The sequence below is a fragment of the Labeo rohita genome, chromosome 9 (assembly GCF_022985175.1).
Source record: "Labeo rohita strain BAU-BD-2019 chromosome 9, IGBB_LRoh.1.0, whole genome shotgun sequence".
Taxonomy (NCBI): domain Eukaryota; kingdom Metazoa; phylum Chordata; class Actinopteri; order Cypriniformes; family Cyprinidae; genus Labeo; species Labeo rohita.
In genome coordinates, this window is record NC_066877.1 from 33,958,931 (window position 1) to 33,980,271 (window position 21,341).

The following is a 21,341-nucleotide window of genomic DNA, read 5'->3' on the forward strand; positions in this document are numbered from 1 at the left end:
GTCGTTGTGTTTAAGGGAAGACACACTGTTTTTCATGCTATGGTCACTTTTGAGATTTTGGATTATTTGGTTACTTACAGTAATGATAACAATAGGAATTTGGGGGAAAAAATGCAAAACAGTTTTAATGCACCTAAAAATAGGCTTCATTGTTCTACAACTATTATTTTATTTATTTTTTATTTTTTTATTTTACTTTTGTAGTGCAACAAATTTCTTGTTTCATATTAGTTGACAGACAACATTCAAAACACACTTTTATGTGTTTATTTTATTACGCTTTATGTATTTGCATCTGTCGATTACAATTAAAATACATATGTTTAAAGGTTAATGCGTTTTTTTTTTTCTCCAATTTATTATCACTTACACCAGACTTTACAGTTTTAATCTGTATTCTGAAGGCTTTTACAGAAGGGTTTGTTCATATATCATTTGTATCATTTTTTTACAACACATTATTCCTGAAAACGTGGTGTTTTTTTTTCTGGATGTTGACAGTATTTTGAAGTGATTTTTGAAGTGATTTTGTGAAGTGATAAAAATAAAAAGAAAAACAATTTTTTTAACTCTAATGTCATCAAAATCAAACAAGAATTTTGAACCTGGCTTTATTCAAGGTTCAGATTTCTGTTTCAAAATTATTTAATATTTAATTAGTTAATTAGCATATTTAAACATAACATTTCAGAAAACATGTTATACACAGTGTTATTAATGTATCATTGATATACTGTTATAGTTTTATTAATATTTTGCATGAGTTTTTATTTGTATTTTCTGTTTTTAATTTGAACTTTATCTAAAGTTTTAGTACTTTTTTGTGTATTTGTAAATTTAGTTTTTTTAATTATTTTTTGTGTTTCTTAAATATGTCTACATTCATGTTTATTCTTTTTTATTTCAGTTTTAGTACAAAGTTCAACTAAATGAAAATGAGAAATGTTGCTTTGGCAACTAAGTGAAATAAAAGTTTGTTAAAGTAAGTTCTGTAAGTAAGTAAGCTCAGTAAGTTCTTTAATTAACTATAATAACCATGGTAATAAAAAAATGTATCAACTTTGTCTTACATGTTCCTTCTAAATTTAAACATCTAAAACTACAACTTTAGCAAACACCTCCATTTCCCCCAAAAATAGATATTAAAGCGTTCTCATTTATGATTTTTATATTCGACGGCTTTCACACAAACTGACATGTGATTGTGATGTGTCTACACACACACACACACACACACACACACTCCAGACTGACCTCCCGGTGCGCTGCAGCTCAGGGCCTCCATGTCCACCATGTTCCTCCGTCTCTGCCAGCTCTCCATTAGGCACTGCAGGGATCTTTCTCTTCTCCTGTTATATCAGACACAGAGACAGAGAAAACTGTGAGAGGAGTTCTGACACCAAGCAGCAGAGAGTTTGCAGTGATATTCCTCAAACGTTCTGGATAGTGTTGCTTCTAAATCTGTGACTGTACACGATAAACTACTACAGTTAATTCAGCCTGATTAACATGCACACACTTGTTTTGTAGACAGCTATGATGTCATCAAGAAATATGCATGAATTCTGATTGGCCTCATCTTGATTGCATATATTTAGCTCATTTATAGCCATAACTATACTGCATAGTTTGTGTTGTCATTATTAACTACAAGCCATTCCATTCAAACGTTTTTGGTTGGAAAGATCTGCTCATCAAAGCTGCATTTATTTAAACAAAAATACAGTAAAATTGTGAAACATTTTTACAATTTAAAACAACTGTTAATATACTTTAAAATGTAATTTATTTTTGTGATGAAAGCTAAATTTTCAATCATATATTATTAGTATATTATTACATATATATTTAGTATATTATCAATCAAAAGTTGCGTTGCTTCATATTTTTGCAGAAACAGTGATGCATTTCATTTCTCAGTATTCTTTGATGAATAGAATGTTCAAAAGAATAGTATTTAGAAACATTTTGTAACATTATAAATGCATTTACTGTCACTTGTTATCAATTTAATTCATCCTTGCTTAAAATAAGTATTAAATAGTAGTATAAAGGATTTTCTTCTGCTTTTTTTTAGAGACAAGCTCCCCAAAAATGTCTTCTTTTTCTATTGTGTGTTAGAAACAAGTCATGCTGGTTTGTAACAACATGACAGCAAGTAAATAATGGCAGGATTTTAATTTTGGTGTCAAGTATCCCAAATAAAGCATTTCAAATCTCAAGGGGGATGTCAAACAAATGATTTAGATCATGAGGGTTCAGATAAATCACTGTATGCTCGTTTGTTGCTCTGATTAATGTCTGTATGCTTTCTTTTATGTGACCGTTGACCACAAAACCAGTCATAAGGGTCAATTTTATGAAACTGAGATTTATGCATCATCTGAAAGCTGAATAAATAAGCTTTCCATTAATGAATGGTTTGTTAGGATAGGACAATTTTAGTCAGAGATACAACTATTTGAAAATCTGGAATCTGAGGGTGCAAAAAAATAAAAATACTGAGAAAACTGTCTTTAAAGTTGTCCAGATTAAATTCTTAGCAATGCATATTACCAATCAAAAATTAAGTTTTGATACATTTACGGTAGGAAATTTACAAAATATCTTCATGGAACATGATCTTAATATCCTAATGATTTTTGGCATAAGAAAAATCAATAATTTTGACCCATACAATGTATTGTTGGCTATTGCTACAAATATACCCGTGCTATGTAAGACTGGTTGTGGTCCCTTTTTTTCCCCCCTTTTTTTTTTTACAGTACAGTGTTACAGTTAATCCTCTCTTCAATATTTTCTAGAAAGAGATTCAACAGTAAATGCTCCATTTTAATCTTTATAACCAGATGGAGATTCACGGCCAGCTGTGCTTTTATAAATCAAGTGCATTACATCACATGACTTACTGTACATGCACATGTGGCAGAAAACACTGAATATGTTTTTAATTTTATAATAACCACTTTTGAATGAGTAATATGTGTGATGAGCACTTCATGATGCTTTTCATTCACTAAGCACTGAACCTTATCCCTGTCAAAAGTTTCATTTTGTACAGAAATGTTTATTTATGCATAGTCTGTATTTGTGTACAAAACTTTTTTTAAGTATTCCAAGCACAAATTTAGTCTTTTTAGTAAGAGTAAACTTCAGTCCTTCTGTTTGCTATCCTGCATCAGCTGTGTGTTGTCTTACTGTATGTTTCTTTAGTTTATACAGTAGTTTTTGTTCCACTGACCTGGGACGGGACGTTTTTCGGCGGCTCTATCCTGATGGACGGGTCCCATTCTCCTGGTGGCAGAACTGTAACTTGGTCAAGAAATTCATCAATTCCAGCAATCAGATCATTGCGGTCTTTAGCTTTGTAGGCCACATCGTGGAAAACCTACAAAAGACAAAACCAGAACATTAGTCAAAAATGTGTAGATGTTTATTTCCACCACTCATATCTCAAGTTTATATCTCAAAATTTCTGACCTTTTTGAATAATATCCTACCAGTCAAAAGTTTTTGAACAGTACAATTTTTAATGTTTTTTAAAGAAGTCTCTTCTGCTCACAAAGCCTGCATATATTTGATTCAAAGTACAGCAAAAACAGTACCATTTTAAAATACTTAATATTTGTGTGATTTCAAAGCCGAATTTTTAGCATCATTACTCCAGCCACATGATCCTTCAGAAATCATTCTAATATTCTGATTTGCAGCTCAAAAAACATCTATTATTATGTTGAAAACAGGTGAGTAGAATTTTTTCAGGTTTCTCCGATGAATAGAAAGTTCAGAAGAACAGCATTTATCTAAAATAGAATTCTTTTGTAACATTATAAATGTCTCTATCATCACTTTTGATCAGTTTAAAGCATCCTTGAGTAAAAGTAATAATTTCTATAATTTCTTTCCCCCAAAAGATTATACTGACTGCAAGTATTTGAATGGTATAGTGTATAATGTTACAAAAGCTTTTTATTTCAGATAAATTCTGATCTTTTGATCTTTCTATTCATTAAAGAATCCTAAAAAATGTACTCAACTGTTTCAAATATTGATAATAATAATAATAAATGTTTCCTGAACAGCAAATCAGCATATTAGAATGATTTCTGAAGGATCATGTGACACTGAAGACTGGAGTAATGATGCTGAAAATTCAGCTTTGATCACAGGAATAAATTACATTTTAAAATCTATTCAAATAGAAAGCAGTTATTTTAAATAGTAAAAACATTTCACAATTTTACTGCTTTTGCTGTATTTTGGATCAAATAAATGCAGGCTTGGTGAACAAAAGAGACTTCTTTAAAAACATTAAAAAAATCTTACTGTTCAAAAACATTTGACTGGTAGTGTAGATATTTATATTTTCAATTTATATTCATATAAATATAGAATCTCTCAACTCTGAGAAAAAGTCAGTTGTGTGACATATAAACTCGCAATTGCAAGGAAAAAGGTGAGAATTCTGAGATATAAACTAAAGTCACAATTACCTTTTATATTTTTTTATATTTCATGAAACAAAATTGCAAAAAAAAAAAATTATGAGATATAAACTCAAAATTCAGAGCAAAAAGTAAAAATTGTAAGACGTAAAAAAAAAAATTATTGCAAGATTTAAACTAATAATGCTAAGAAAAAGCCATTTTAAGATTTAAACTCAGAATTCCACTAATACATAAGAATTGTGAGTCAAAATTGCAAGATGTAATTCAGTAAAATAAGCCAGAACTCCAAAATTAGACTTCTAATTCTGATTTCTGAGAACTTAGAATTGCAAGATGTAAACTCAGAATTCCGATTTTTTAAGTTATATTTTTGGGCCTTTAATGGACAGGACATTAGAGAGATGACAGGAAAGTACTGGGCATAGTGAGGGGAACGGGATCGGCAAAGGACCTCGAGTCGTGATTCGAACTCGGGACGCCACAAGCACAGCTGTGCTATATGTCAGCGCACTAACCACAAGGCTATTGGCGCCAACAATGATTTTCATTTTAAGACATCCTTTTTTCTTTAAGACTACATATACTGGAAGCCTGGAAAAAAGTACATATTCACATTTTCATGCTCTTCAATAATGTCTTCAGATGTTGCCTTAGCAACATCAAGCAGCAGCTTGGCACAAGGGCGGTTTTCTGGCTAATTAGCAGTCATTTGCATGTTATTAGGGCTGTTCTGTACGTCTCCTCTGCACCTCAAAGACAAAGTGAGAGAGAATCTGCTGAGCTGTGAAAGACCTCAGGAGTCTCCAGTCCTCTCATCTCTATGAGACTGCTTCAGTCTGCATCAGTTTATTACAGCAATAAGCCACTCACAGTTGGGAATTTGTGGGGTGTTTTTAAATACAGTACAATGCAATGCAAAGCAATGCAACAGATGGCAGTCTTCAATAATGAGCTACATTTATTAATATTAATAGGTCATTCCTTACATCCATGTCTCTCTTAATATGTTGGGTAAAATATCAAACAGTTTTTAAAAGATCACAAAACATATTAGTTAGCTTTCTTTTATCACAGTCGAGTAAACGTGCATATTTGGTTTGAGTGGATGACAAAAACAGACGATTTTATATAATAAAAATATCTTACACAGAAAATTTTTGTAAAGTCCCTTCAATCAACAAAAGCCATTTTCATCATTTTTCTGTGATGTTTTCTGTGGTATTAGTTGGTTAGTGTCACTCTAAAAACTTTAGTTTGATCAAATTACAGGAATCAGAATAAAAAACAAAAAAACATAAATATAAAAAAATTATTAAATACATATATAAACATTTTTTGTTAAAAATAATTTCAAGATCGCAACTTTATATAAGTGGACTTAAATTTTCACTAATTAATTAGTTACTTTGTGTCACTCTAAAAATTGCTGATCGAACAGATTACAGAAATCGAAATTATAAAATAAAAATAAATAAATTAAATAAAATATATATACACACACACATACACACACAAAAATTTAAAAAATATATATAATAAATTATTTAATAAAACAAATTCAAGTTGACAACTATGTGAGTAAACCTTCATTTTCATACCTAAAATATTAAAAATTAAAAATAATATAATTTTTCATTTTCATAACAGCTTCAAATGCAACTCATTCAGTCAGAATTTGGTATAATTTTTTATAAAATCCATTTCTGAATTATTCTAAAATGCCTCTGGATCACTAATACAAAGTCAATACAAATAGTACTTTGTTAAAAGCTGTAAACAACTGTAAAAACAATAAAAACATAAATATAAAAAATATACAAAAAATTAAAAATTAAATAATTTCAAGATTTCAAGATAATTTTCATAATTAATTAGTTACTTTGTGTCCCTCTAAAAATTCCTCAGACAAATTACTGAAATCAGGTTTATTATAAAATAAAACTAAACAGATAAAATAAAATGTAAAATAAATATATAAAACACACACAAAAAAGAAAAAATATAATAAATAAATTAAATAAAATAATAAATTCAAGTTGACAACTATGTACGTGGAATTTAATTTCTATAACTAATTACTTGTTTTGTGTCTATTTAAAAATTCCTGTTTAATCAAATTACACAAATCTAAAAATATTAACAATTAAAAATAATCTAATATTTAATAAAATCATTTTGAGTAGATAATTTAATGTAGGCCTAAGTGGACCTTCATTTATATAATAACCTAAAATGCAGCTCATTCAATCAAAATTTGGAATCCGTTTATATAAAATCAATTTTGAATTATTCTAAAATGCCTCTGGATCAAATATACAAAGTGAGCACAAACAGTACTTTGTTGAAAGCCATGAACAACTGTACACAATATCACGCCCTCTTACCTCATCTGTCATCAAAGTAGCAATTGATCTGCCAATCTCGTGATATTGTGGTCCTTTACCCAGAGGCCCCAGCAGGATGAAGAGGAACCTGACAGATCAGCCACAAAACAGCAATGTAACTGGTGTCAGGTTATCAATATAGACTAAATGGTCTAGTTCTATGCTCACCTGGTGGTAATGGGCACTTCTGCCAGGCCGTTCAGCAGCACAGCAGGAGAGAGGCGGACAAACGCCACGACAGGCCTGTCCAGAAACTCCAGTTCTCCAACCAAAACATTAGAGGCCTCTGCACCCGGAGGAATCTTCTTCATGAAGTGCAGGTCTATCTATACACACATCATACAGAGACAGGTTGCATCACTAGATGAGAAATACACATGCACAATGAGAACAAAGTCTTGCATGAATGTTTTGAACAGATTTTGATATACAGGCTTTAAGCTGTTTTCATTTTTTAAAAATAGACAGACTAAATAGATTTTAAAAGCCTTGTGTAATTGAATACTTCTGCAGTTTGTAAAGGCTGTTAGAAGGTAGCTAGTGTGTTTTTTGGGGAAAATTATGATTTAAATGTAGGTTTGATGAGTTAGTATTTCATTACTTGAAATAAAACACACATTAACAACTGAAATAAAAAAAAAATTACTGATTTTATTTTAGCTGCTTGCCAAGATTTTTATTTTCCTTTTGTTTTGTCTAAAACAACTAAAGCTAAACTTCAAAACTTTAAAGACATATTGTAAAAAAAAATAATGAAATAAAATAATAAAGTGACAAAAACAACAAAATTACTAAACTAAAAACTAAAATGTAATGAAAACAGAAAATAAAAAAAACAGGCTTATTATAGTTAAGTAAAACCATTAAAAACACTTTTATGCGAAATAAAATAAACGTTCAAATAAAATATTTTTTAAAAATTAAACATTTTATTTCAGCTAATTGTCAAGGGAAAATTTCTTATTTTCATTTATTTTAACTTAATGTACTAAAATAGTATAACTAAGGCTGAAATAAAAATCAAAAACTATACAGACACTTAAAAAATTACAAAAAAAAAAAAAAAAAAACAACAAAATTACAAAAACTTTAACAAAAATGTAAATGAAAATAGAAAACAGAAACTAATTAAAAATATTAATATAAACTATAACAGTACTTTAATAATACTAAAATAACATTAACAAAAACTGTTACTATAGTATATTTATATTATAAATATTTTATAATATTTATTATTATTATATTAAAAATATATCCTAAAAATTACATTTTATTATGAAAAAATACTCTCTGACACTAGCATTCTCTATTCTTTTTATATTCTTTTGACTTGTTTTAATTTTAGTTTTTTAAAAACTAACACTAGTGGTCCCTATTCTTTTTCTATTCTATCTACTTGTTTTGTTTTTATTTACTATAAAAAAACCTTGCTACATGTACTGCATAAGGCTAATGAAGACTTGTCACAGCACATACATACAGTATTATTGCTCTTTGTTGGTTTTGACTGCTTCTATTGTCCTCATTTGTAAGTCGCTTTGGATTAAAGCGTCTGCTAAATGACTAAATGTAATGTAAATGTATATTAATGATATGAAAATAACACTTTAAGTTAACCCAAGTTTGTACTACATCAGCATGCTGGTTTTGTTAAGCCTTTATAATTATGCAACCCATCCATATCTAGGATTCTGAGATTTGATATTCACATCTGGATATGGAATATTAAAAAGCATGAAAATCTATAAATCTCTCAACAGAATTCTGGTATTCTGGTTTCTATAGAAATGTGTTCATAGACTGGTCTAGAGTCAAAGGTCAAACTGATGTACAGATCCAAAGAGATTATGTATGTTTGCATAATGCTAAAGGATATAGGTTGTGTATGATTTCATAATATTACTCTCTATATTACTGCAGAATTTCATCACGACCCCTGTGAACCCTGACAGCACCGCAGCTGCCCTCTCATCTATTCATGGGATCACAGCATAATACCCACATAAGACAAGAAACAGAACAGTGTAATGTCAGGTAAAGAGGGTTTCAAACACTGTGTGTTTGAGGCATAATCCCTCTTCCCAGAACAGACAGACGGCACACATCAGCGCTTCAGTGAAAATCCTCAAACCTCTATGTACTGCTAAAATGTAAGACGTGTCAAACTGTAAAAGCGTTAGTTCTTTTAACAGAAACTTTAAGTTACTTCACTATACCTGATGAAATATTTATATGAATAGAATTACCAGGGCATAACGGGACATTTTACTATAGAATGTAGTAAAATCTGTGACTCTGGACCACAAAAACTAGTCTTAAGAAGCACAGGTATATTTGTAGTAATAGCCAGAAATACATTGTATGGGTCAAAAATGATTAGGATATGAACTAAAGATCATGTTCCATGAAGATGTTTTGTAAATTTCCTACCATAAATATATCAAAATTTAATTTTTGATTACTAATATGCATTGCTAAGAACTTCATTTAGACAACTTTTAAGGCAATTTTATTAATATTTAGATTTTTTGCACCCTCAGATTCTTGGTTTTCAAATAGTTGTATCTCGACCAAATACTGTTCTATCATAAACCATACATCAACGGATGTCGCACTGGGACATTTTCAGGAAATTCGAAAAACAGTACAAATGTAATTTTTTTTTTTTTTGTCAAAATTAGGTTTTCATTGAATTATTATTCTATAACATCTTGTCTATCATCTCTGAAAATATCTTGGCAAAATTCACTTGTTTAGTGCAGAAAAATAGCCATTTATTCCAGCAAGCAGAAATGACTGTGTCTTTCTCTTATGCTAAGAACGTGCTGCAAAAACATTTAACCTATCAAAACAAACCACGTAATATATTTAGTAAAGGCGTATCAATTCACATTCTCCGCCAGTCCTGTGTAAACTACAGGGCGCAAAGTTTTTTATTTATTTATTTTTCTAATATTGTGAGATGGCGGAGCGCAACAATGCCGTCTAAAGCACTGCAGCTGCTCACTTAACTGATCTCACTCGTCTCAATCTGCTCAATCTTGGTGATGTCAGTGCCCTAAATGATGTTGTAATGGACTATTTCACACCCAGAGATGAAGGATCGGATGATGAAGTTACTGAAGAGGAGGAGTCCGATGACAGTCTGTTTTATGCACAATCCGCGAACAGTTGCGCTGCGCTCGCTTTTACTAGGTAGGCTGCATTATTCGTGCTATTTAAACATAAAATGGGTGATCAAATGTTCGGAGACTATGCACATGCTAAACAACGGAAAACAGATGTTATTCTGTTTGTATAATGATGCAGTATAGCGCTCCGAACTTGACAGACAGCTCTCGTTAAACCAGACAGCTCTCATTGAAGTGAAAGTCGTCTCACTTTAAAGCCGTTTTTCTCAAAATTCCATTCCTGAAAATCATCGCTATCAGCCAAATTAAGATAGCCATAACTTTAGTTACGTTCAAGCTATGAACAAAATAAAAACAGTTTTGGAAAGGGCTTGAACCAGCTTTTATATGGTATCAAAACCTAAAAAAGGTCAAATTTCACCATGTTTTGGGTTCTCCTAGATCGCATCACATTTATTCAGTTTCCAGATCATGTATAAATCTTAAATTCAAAAAATTAACCCTTATTTTGTGTTTTGTGGTCCAGGGTTACATTTGTGTTTTTGCAAATTAAAAAATTAAGAACATCCATAAAATGTATGAAAATAAATGCATGTTTTTTTGTAAATTTAATGTGATAATTTTTAATTTATTCATTAAATTATTTTAAATTATTTTAATTTATTAAACTAATTTTATTATTATTTATTATTATTTCTTTTTGTGCAATAAAAAAACATGATGCATGACATCTGGTTATATAAACTACCCTTCAATGTAAGATTTTTAACACTTTTAGTCTCTTCTGCTCACCAAGGCTGTGCTGATTTGATCAAAAATGCTGTAAAAAACATAATATCGTGAAATATTATTACAATTTAAATCAACTATTTTCTACATGAATATATTTTAAAATGTAATTTATTTCTGTGATGCAAAGCTGAATTTTCAGCATCAATACTCCAGTCTTCAGTGTCACATAATCCTTCAGAAATCATTCTAATATGCTGATTTGCTGATTTCATATTTTTTATATTATTTTATGATAATATTTTATTTAAAACTTTTGCATGGTTGTGTATTTTATTCACTTTCATTAATGTTTTTTGTTTAAATAATTATATTTAATTCTGCATCATTACCTTGCTGAAGTCCACAGCACTGTTTTCACGGCTCACGTCGTTCTTGCCCTCTGTGGTCAGTGGTTGGGACTGAGGAGGAATCATCTGACCTGCAGACACAAAGGCTATCAATCATTCATTCAATCAATACAATGCCAATACTAGTCAATGTTAATTAGCCGATGAATGGAACGCAGCGTAAGCATCGGCTGTATTAAATGTAGCATACTGAAATGATTGTGTTTATGGATTGGTAGAAGAGAAAATGATTTCAGTGGAGGTTCGTCATGATCTCATGATCTCATGTGTGTTTAAATCATCACTATTGATTACTACATCCATAAAATGAGACACAATGAGCAGGGAGACGATGGCTAGTACTCATTTCACATTTTTGTGATAGAATACATTCAAAAATGTATTTAAATAAACGTATAAATCACAAAGCATCACTTTATGGAAACTCGATTGCGCTCTATTCTAAAGGCAGCTAAAGCAGCTTTCAGCGCATGATGCAGCACCAAAGCCCTTAGTTAAGAGAGCATCTTACATGAACAGATTTGTGTTTATTAGTCATGCTCGCTGCTGTTTTAATGCAGCTTTGGCTCAGCGCTGCATGAATTACAGTACTAATGATGCTCTGAGCGTTTGCACGGCACAGAACGAAGGGTCTGGTACGCTTCATGCGTTAGCGTTAGCGTGTGGGAAGCTGGCAATCTTCCTAAACATAAGCCCTGTATAAAGGTGATGAATATTCAGAATAGCCTTCACCTTCCTCACAATATCATGACATTTATCTGCAAAATTACACTGCTTATCTACTGGTGCAAACTGTATAATATTACATTTGCACTTGCTGTTTACATATTTTGTGTGTTGCTTTGTATAAAATGCATAATGCATAAATGAAAATGAATACATTTAGCATCACTCTTGGGTTTAACCAACTAAAAGAAGCAATGCTACTACATTTAACTACATTTTTCAGTAGCGTGAAGGTAAGTCAGCTGTTGCTGCCTTCATTGCTAATTATGCTTTTGTTTTTTTAGCATTTGTGCAACAAAATAAAGACGAAAGGATGTGAATTAGGTGACTAATTGACACTTTACTCAGTCTTTTAAGTTGTGCAGCCAAAGAGAATCATGGGAAATGTAGTTTTGTCAACCAGCAGAATGCAACAATTGCATTAATTTTTTCCAACAAAACTGATTTTAAAGCTAACACATAAACCATTAAATGCAGAGCTGCTGTAGATTGTTAATTGATGGTATATGCTTTTGTTGAAACCATCAGCCTACATTTTTTCAACAATAATTGTTCAAACGTGGAACTCCTGGTGAAAAACTACATTATCCATGATTCTGCAAAAAAAAGACTACCAATCTCTACCAACTCTTAAACGCTGCAAATGACATTTGGATTCATTTTAGTGAGTTGATTCATTCAGACAGTTCATTTTAAGAAACTTGTTCAGCAAAATGATTAATCTGAAACATCTGAAAAGTGTTTCCTGCACTTTCCTGCACTCATCCTGCACATCCCGTTTCATAATAATGATCATTCTGACATTATCTGAAGGCAGTATATTAGAATATCTCACTCTACAAAAATGTTTGGATTCACTTTAGTGAGTCAATTCATTTAGACAGTTCATTTTAATGAACTGGTTCAGCAAAGCAATTCTCTGAGTCATTTGAATCATCACCACTTTCAGTTTCCTTGTTTCTTCTTATGCATTATTTTATGCATATTTATATTAACACATTAAGATTGACAGTATGTACAAATTTAATGTATTTAAAGGAAAGCATATAACCAGTGATTATTATTTTGATGCCGTTCATGTGCACTTGTTTCATAATAATGGTCATTCTGACATTATCTGAAGGCAGTATATTAGAATATCTTCCTCTAAAAAATGTTTGGATTCACTTTAGTGAGTCAATTCATTCAGACAGATCATTTTAATTACCTGGCTCTGCAAAATTTGTCATTTGAATCATCCTTTCCTTCAGTTCCAGGAACTTCCTGTGCATTATTTTATGCTTTTATGTATATTTATATAATAAGACTGACAGTAAACACATGTAATGTACTTAAAGAAAAACATCTCCCCATTTATTATTATTTTGATGCTGTTCATTTGCACTTGTTTCATAATAATGATCATTCTGACATTATCTGATGGAAGTATATTAGAATATCTCCCTCTCAAGAAATGTTTGGATTCACTTTAGTGAGTTGATTAATTCAGAAAGTGCATTTTAATGAACTGGTTCAGCAAAGCGATTCTCTGAGTCATTTGAATCATCACCCCTCTCAGTTTCTTAGTTTCTTCTTATGCATTATTTTATGTATTTATTTATATTAACATATTAAGATTGACAGTATGTACAAATTTAATGTATTTAAAGGAAAGCATCTCACCAGTGATTATTATTTTGGTGCCATTCATGTGCACTTGTTTCATAATAATTGTAGAATTGTAAGAAATATAAATATAAGAAATTATCTGATGGAAGTATATTAGAATATCTCCCTCTCAACAATTGTTTAGATTCACTTTAGTGAGTCGATTCATTCAGACAGCTCATTTTAATGGAGTGGTTCAGCAAAATGATTCGCTGAGTCATTTGAGTCATTACTCTTTTCAGTTCCTGGAACTTCATGTGCATGATTGTATGCATTTATGTATATTAACATATTAAGACTGGCAGTATACACAAATTTGATGTACTTAAGGGAAAGCATCTATCCAGTGATTATTATTTGGCTGTACTTGTTTCATAATAATGATCATTATGACATTATCTAATGTATATTAGAAATACTAGTATCTTACAAAACTTTTGGATTAATTACAGTGAGTCGATTCAAGTAGACAGCTTTCTTGAATAAACTGGTTCAGCAAAATGATTCATTTGAATCATCACTCATTTTAGTTCCTGGAACTTACTGTGAGATATTTTATGCATATATATGTATATTAACATAACACTGATGCTCCCTAACTTATATAACCATCAGATAAATGCTTATTTAATCATAACTTTTAATCATAATTAGCTAATTTAAAAGATATTGCTTTTTAAGATATAGTACTGTAGGTCATTTTTGATTTTTAAATTTAAAGTTGTAAATAAAACAGAGATTACTGGAGTAGATTTCTTAGTGAAAATTGTTTCTACATCATATTTTTTTCAGTGTACTGTAAATCATGAGTGGCTTGTTGTTTTGGCAAAACTTTACAATCACCTTTAGAGGTACAAGCAACTAAATAAATCCAGCCATGGCTAATGAAGTTGTTTTAATAACATTTGCTATTTGTTATTAATATCATCTCAGAGAATCATGCGTTCTCGCAGCCTGTCTTGGCATGTTAGACTACATTTTGTTTACCACGTGCAACCTATCCGCTGAGATAACCACCTTCACACGTTATGTTTTAGGAAGCACTACAGCAGAAGGGAAAGTCTCTCAAGTTAAAAGTTGCCTGGATCCAAGCCGTCGTCTCTGTCCAGGCTGAAGGAGGCGGTGGGGTTCTGGTTTGGGTGGGTGGATGTGGAGGATGGAGGAGGGAGAGGGGAGGTGATGGACACACTGGACGAGCAGCACAGAGGCCAACATGGAGAACAGCATGAGACCTGCCCATCATTCCCATCAGAAACAACTGATCGCCACAGGGGAGACTTAAAGAGATGAGATGAAGCGCCTGCCAGACACACACACACACACACATAGAAAGAGGAGACAACACAACAGAGACACTGAAACTCTGAGATGGTGGATCTGACATGAGTTGATTTTTTGGGAGTGAAAGATTTCTAATGAAACTGCAACAACAACAGACAGTCAAATGGACATAAATTGGACAATTTAACTTAAGTGCAAAGCTTCAGGAGTGACAACTGCATTAAATAACATACATCTTATTTTTTCCATTTTGCAATAAATGAATAAATAAAGAAATATTTTAAAAACATAAATATTTATAATTATAAATAGATACATCAAATTTAAAAATCTAAATTTGGTTGGTAATTTTTTTTGTGTTTTTGAAACTACAGTAAGTCTCGAAGTAAAATTGTGACATATTATTACAATTTAAAATAACCGTTTTCTATTTTAATATGTTGTAAAATGTAATTTATAACTCTGATGCGAAGCTATATTTTCAGCCTCATTAGTTCAGCCTTCAGAGTCACATGATCCTTCAGTAAAAATATTATTAATGTTTTTATTGTCACTTTTGATCAATTTAATACATCCTTGCTCATAACAATACTCAGTTCATATTTATTTACCGAAGCCAAACTTTTAAACTGTTGTTGTATATTGATGTTATTTGCATAATCAGACCTGTAACCTCCTGTATTTTCTGTGTAAAGGCAAATGAATACCGTTTTTGTCCATGCAGTTGGACTCGGACTGCCTTTTGCCAATGTCAGCGAAAGAGCGGACGATGGGAATCCGATTGGCCAGTTTCTTCTGGTTCTGATGATGGTGCTGCTTCAGAAGAGCCTCTTTGACTTTCTTCCTGATATCATCTTCAAGATGCCCAGCCACTTCCTGTTGATCCAGCACCATATCTACAAAATTCAACACACAACATCACGAATGATCAGCAGGAACCACTCCGATTGATTCAAACTCATGACTTCGACCATTCGGGTCAAGCAATTCTCTATTAAAAAAAATATCAAAAGAGCTATTCATTTTCAAATTTCGACATGGCTTGTAATGTTTTTAAAAAGCACGTATAGTGAAGGGTGAAACTGAGCTTTTCGAATCTCCGAATTAGTTAAACCGAAACCATTGCGTCGCAAAATGACTCACTGTTTCGAAGCGCTCGATTCGAATCACGTATCCTGAATCATTTGATTGACTTCCCCTGCGTCCCAATGTGCATACTATCCACCCTACATCCTATGTGATACTAGTAAATTTTAATACTTGATTTAGATCGGAACTTAACATATCGCAAATTTTTTGTGTCAGATCTGAACTTCGGAGCAGATTCTCGAATCATTTCGCAAATCGAACGATTCCTGATCCGCGCTTCCATTCACGATCTGAAATGATGGTTCGCAAGCGAGCTTTGGAGCGGGTTCGCGAATCATTTGGTTTAGATCTGAACTTTGGAGCGGGATTGTGAATCATTTTGCGAATTGAATGATTCGCAATCTGCGTTCCGAGGTCCTGATCTGAATAATTCAATAATTCGCGAATCATTATTCATATGGGACTTCGATGCACGGATCGCGAATCATTTGATCTAGTTTGAAACTTCGGAGCGGATCTTCGCGTATTGCGAATCATTTGATTCAGATCGGGATTTCGGAGTGGATTCACAAATCATTTTTTTTTTTTTCTTTTTTTTTTATTAAACAGTACAAACATCAAATTAAGTCAATACTGTTATAAAAAGTATACACAACTACAAATCCCCTAAGAAAATCAACCTTGGTTTTATAGTAAAAGTGTAGTGACCATTTTTTTTTTTTTTTGTATAACCACAGTTTTACTAAAATGCCATGATTAAACTATGGTTAGTATAGTGAAACCATAGTAAATTTGTGGTTTAACCATACTTTCGTAACCATATTTTGTGTGTGTGTGTGTGTGTGTTGCCAGATTAAAAAAAAAAAAGTAATAAATTTACACCTTAAGAAGGCACATAGGATGATAAATAAGATGTCATTTAGATGCTCTTTTCACATTTGTTGTAATTTCAAAGTAAAACGTTAACAGTGGCACAAATGCTATATTCATCTTCATATGTGCCACCAAAGTGTTAATTATTCATTTCAAACCTGAATAATAAATAGAATGATGAATTCTTAACACAGCATATGTCTGGCCAATGCTGTCTTGATACGGAACTAATGTGATTTTTAAATGGCTAATCTGTGCTAAATGTTTGGCAAAACCCTCATCTGTGTCTATTTTGCAGATGTTCCTTGAACTCTGCATCAAGAAACTGACACTGATGTTGATGAGAAGCGATGGAGCAGCTGCTCAGAGATCCGTCGAATGTATCTGAAGATGCAGAACAGCATTGAGTAATGCAAAATTCACATGGATAAGAGAGAGAGTTGCAAACACTGTATAATTCATGACTGACACTAAGGGATAAAGACAATTTCAACATCGTGCTCACTTTTGGATTCTTGTTCTAGTGCACTGAAATTACATGAAAAAATACAGATCACATCCAACACATTTTGACCTTTTGTGAGTATATACACTTTCCTGTGTATCCAAATGAATATGCAACACTCTCTCATGCTCATCTCTCATCTAGCTCAACACTAGAACTATATATATGTGTCAATTACCTGAGCTTTAAATGCTTTGAGTCTGTACATATGGCATGAGCTCTCTTAAACAAATCCCACAGAGATTAAAGTGTTAAACCCAGTTTAAAGGTGTTCCTCAGCGGCATTCGAGCACTGACACATCCACAGCTTATTACAATGTGATAATTTGACAATGGAAGCTCATTTGACCAAAAATGGTGAACATCTTATGAGCACAGGAAAGAACGAAAAGGTAAATCTCACAGAAACATGTTTAGGGCAAAGTTCACCATGCAATCAAGAGATAAATGTGATCCTGGACCACAAAACCAGTCTTAAAGTTGTCCAAATGAAGTTCTTAGCAAAGCATATTTTAAGTTTTGATATATTTACAGTAGGAATTTTACAAAATATATTGATTTAACATGATGATGATTTTTAGCATAAAAGAAAAATAGATAATTTTGACTTATACAATGTATTTCTGGCTATTGCTTTGAATATAACCATGCTACTTAAAGGTGATTTTCTCAATATTTTGATTTTTTTGTTTTTTCACCCTCAGATTTCAGATTGTCAAATAGTTGCATCTCGGCCAAATATTGTCATATCCTAACAAACCATACATCAATGGAAAGCTTTTTTTTTCAGCTGTCAGGTGATGTATAAAATAAGTGACCCTATACATTGACCTGTATGACTGGTTTTGTGGTCCAGGGTCAAAAACAAAACGTATTGCGAATAATTTGACAAAAACGTATTGCGAATAATTTGATTCTGATCGGATTTCGGAGTGGATTCACAAATCTTTTTCCTACAGTTATAAATAATATATATATATATATATATATATATAGTATTCTTTTTTATTCCATAAAGGATATGTTGCAAGGTTTAAATTTCCTACTGTAAATATGCCCAAACTTATAATATGCATTGCTAAGAACTTCATTTGGACAATTTTAAAGGCGATTTTCTCAATATTTGGATTTTTTTGTTTTTGCACCCTCAAATTGTATCTCAGCCAAATATTGTGCTATCCTAACAAACCATACATCATTGAAAAGCTTATTTATTCAGTTTCAGTATTTAATTAAAAAATTGACCCTTATGACTGGTTTTATGGTCCAGGATCACAAATAACAAATTATATTTTTATGAAAATATAATAAAGTCTATTTCAAAGACCATTATTTTTGCATTTTGCATATTTTCAATCACATTTTCCCCAAACTATCATTACTGTAATGCATGTTTTTCTATTTTATGTTTTCTAGAATTGCAGTTATACTCAATATTGATTCTCTTTACTATACAGTAATTCTTACTATATGACAGTACAAAATGCTGTGATCCAATGATTTTATTCTTTAAAAAAAATTTAATTAGGATAAATTAAAAACGGATAAAAAATGTAAATTTTTTGGGGAAATGCAATTCACATTAAAATAATGTCACAATTCAAATGTTACCCTAAAAAGCATATTTTCTTTTTTGCATTTTTTTTTCTATTTTAGGTTAAATGTGAACTAGAAATGACAGATTTCACCCTAAAAAACAATGTTTTTTGTACTCAAATCAGTTTTGCAATGAGATGCTCCATTGCTTTAACATAAAACATTACCTGCAATCTCCTCCAGAGAGCTTGCTCTCATGTCTAGCATGACGGTGCCGTTTATAATGCAGCTCCGCAGCTCAAAAAGACTATGTAGAGAGAGTGTCGCAACGTACGGTTTACTCCAGCGCTCCCCTCCATCCTCCACATCCTCTTCAAACTTCAGCCACCTGGACAAAGGGACACGGACACATGTAAAGTAGTTCACCCAAATAGTTCACCCAAAAAAATGATAATTTGCTTGAAATGTACTCCCCCTCAGGCCATACAAGATGTAAATGAGTTTGTTTCTTCATAAGATTTGAAGAAATGTAGCATTACATCACTTGTTCACCAATGGATCCTCTGCAGTGAATGGGTGCCGTCAGAATGAGAGTCCAAACAGCTGATAACAAAAACATCACAATAATCCACAGTAATCCATACCATGCCAGTCCATTAATTAATGTCTTGGGAAGTGAAAGGCTTGCTTGTAAATGGTGGTTATTCTTTGCATATATCTCCCATGATTCAGACAATATGACTTTTTCATTGGAGAAAGCAATATTGTTGATAGAAGAGCCATTAAACATAAGCAATGGTTTGAAAATATAACATCTTAATAATGGATTTCTTTGTTGTATTTCTTACAAACACAAAGCTTTTGGTTTCTCAAAATGTTAATTGATGGACTGGAGTGTTGTGGATTACTGTGATGTTTTATCAGCTGTTTGGCACCCATTCACTGCAAAGGATCCAAGAAATGCAATGCAAAATTTCTCCAAATCTGTTCTGATGAAGAATCGAACTTGTCCACATCTCGAATTGTCAGAGTGAAAAAAACTCACTCCAGAGTACATAGTACAGAGTTGTCTTTGCTTACTGAAGAAAAAAATGAAAGCAATTCCCATGCTGAGTGCACTTGCATTTAGATGTGATGGCATATGACAATGCAGAAACCATCAGCATTATAAGTGCTTTATTTAGCCTTCCTGTTTTATCAGACACACACAAACATTACACAACAATGGTTCTTTATATAACTCAGCTCTCTTGGACTAATGCCGCTCAACAGATTTAATGCATTAAACATCACTCATGCTCTCAAAACATATGAGAGCAGCCAAGAATCAATCTCTGAAAGACGCTCAACATCAACACTTGATGTCAAAATATTGATTAATTATTTGCAGGCTAATAACAAATAAAGATTGCTGAGAAGAAAAAAGCATCTTTTAAAAAAAAGCATCTTTTAAAAATAATTTAAAGATCATGAGTCGGCTTCTTTGAAATGTAATTTATGCATTCCTTACACCTGGAAAACATGTAAATGACTGGATTGCTATGTTCTGAACTAACCACTGTGTGTCCTAAAAAGTAGATGGAGTTTTTAACAGTTTTTTTTTCATGTACTGACCTTGACACATGGCCATGAGGGCCATTCTGTGATGTCATTTCCTGTTCTTGGGGTTCCTTGTCACATGCATTGGTCACATGACAACAAAATGCCTTCCTGTGTGTTGTTTATACTACAATGACTTATTTGTTTTTTTATAATATCTGATCATTTTAGTTATTATTTTAATTTTAGCCAAAGTTTTAATGATGCTATGTGCTTATTTTTTATATCTCTATTTTGTATTCCTTTTCATTTCAGTTTTAGTTTTAATTTAACCTTTTTATGACATACTATCTTTTTAATTGTCAAATTAAATAATCCCAGGGGAAAAAAGCAAAATAAATAATTTTAAATAATAATAATAATAATAATAATTTTTAAAAATGCATATAAACAAACAAACAAATAAACAAATAAATAAATAAATAATTTACCCCAGAGAAAAAAAATAGGACATGTACACTCATATTCTATTCAGGGTTTACAAAAATATTTTAGCACTTTTTAATACCAATAATGATTATGCCACTTTTTTGGAGACACTGATCAAAAACACCCGACTAGAATATTTGAACAGTGTTATTTTAGTATTATTTACATACTATTATAGTATTTATTAATTTATTACATTTGCTTTTATTTTTATATTTTCAGCTTTCACTTTAATTTTAGCTTAAGTTTTAATGTGATGTGTTTTTGTCATTTTTATTAGTTTTATTTTTTTTATATTTCTATTTTGCCTACTTTTTAAAATGCCAGTGTTTAACCTTTTTTATAAGATATTTTAATTGTCAAATTAAATAATCCCAATAATTAAAAACAAAACACATTTAATATAAACTTTCATTACGAAACAAATTTTCCATATATAACAACCACATATTTGTTTGTATAACAAACAAACAAAATAAAAATATAAATAAATAAATAAATAAAAATAATTAGGTTATGATTTGCCCTTTTTTTTATATTTTCAGTTTTCA

General features: G+C 31.5%; 1 protein-coding gene across 3 annotated transcripts in view; it reads right to left on the reverse strand.

The window, feature by feature from the left end:
- Positions 1-21,341, reverse strand: part of slc4a10b (solute carrier family 4 member 10b) — a 77,295-nt gene that overhangs the window by 19,074 nt on the left and 36,880 nt on the right. For 2 of the 3 annotated variants that reach the window (XM_051119721.1, XM_051119722.1), the window contains 7 exons: positions 18,990-19,150; positions 15,467-15,655; positions 11,088-11,176; positions 7,001-7,158; positions 6,833-6,920; positions 3,242-3,388; positions 1,255-1,349 (listed from right to left, as the gene is read on the reverse strand). In XM_051119721.1, coding sequence (XP_050975678.1) covers positions 1,255-1,349; positions 3,242-3,388; positions 6,833-6,920; positions 7,001-7,158; positions 11,088-11,176; positions 15,467-15,655; positions 18,990-19,150 — 927 coding nt within the window. Of the gene's footprint in view, positions 1-1,254; positions 1,350-3,241; positions 3,389-6,832; positions 6,921-7,000; positions 7,159-11,087; positions 11,177-14,495; positions 14,582-15,466; positions 15,656-18,989; positions 19,151-21,341 lie in introns of those variants that run through there. The other variant, XM_051119723.1, reaches the window with a different exon arrangement.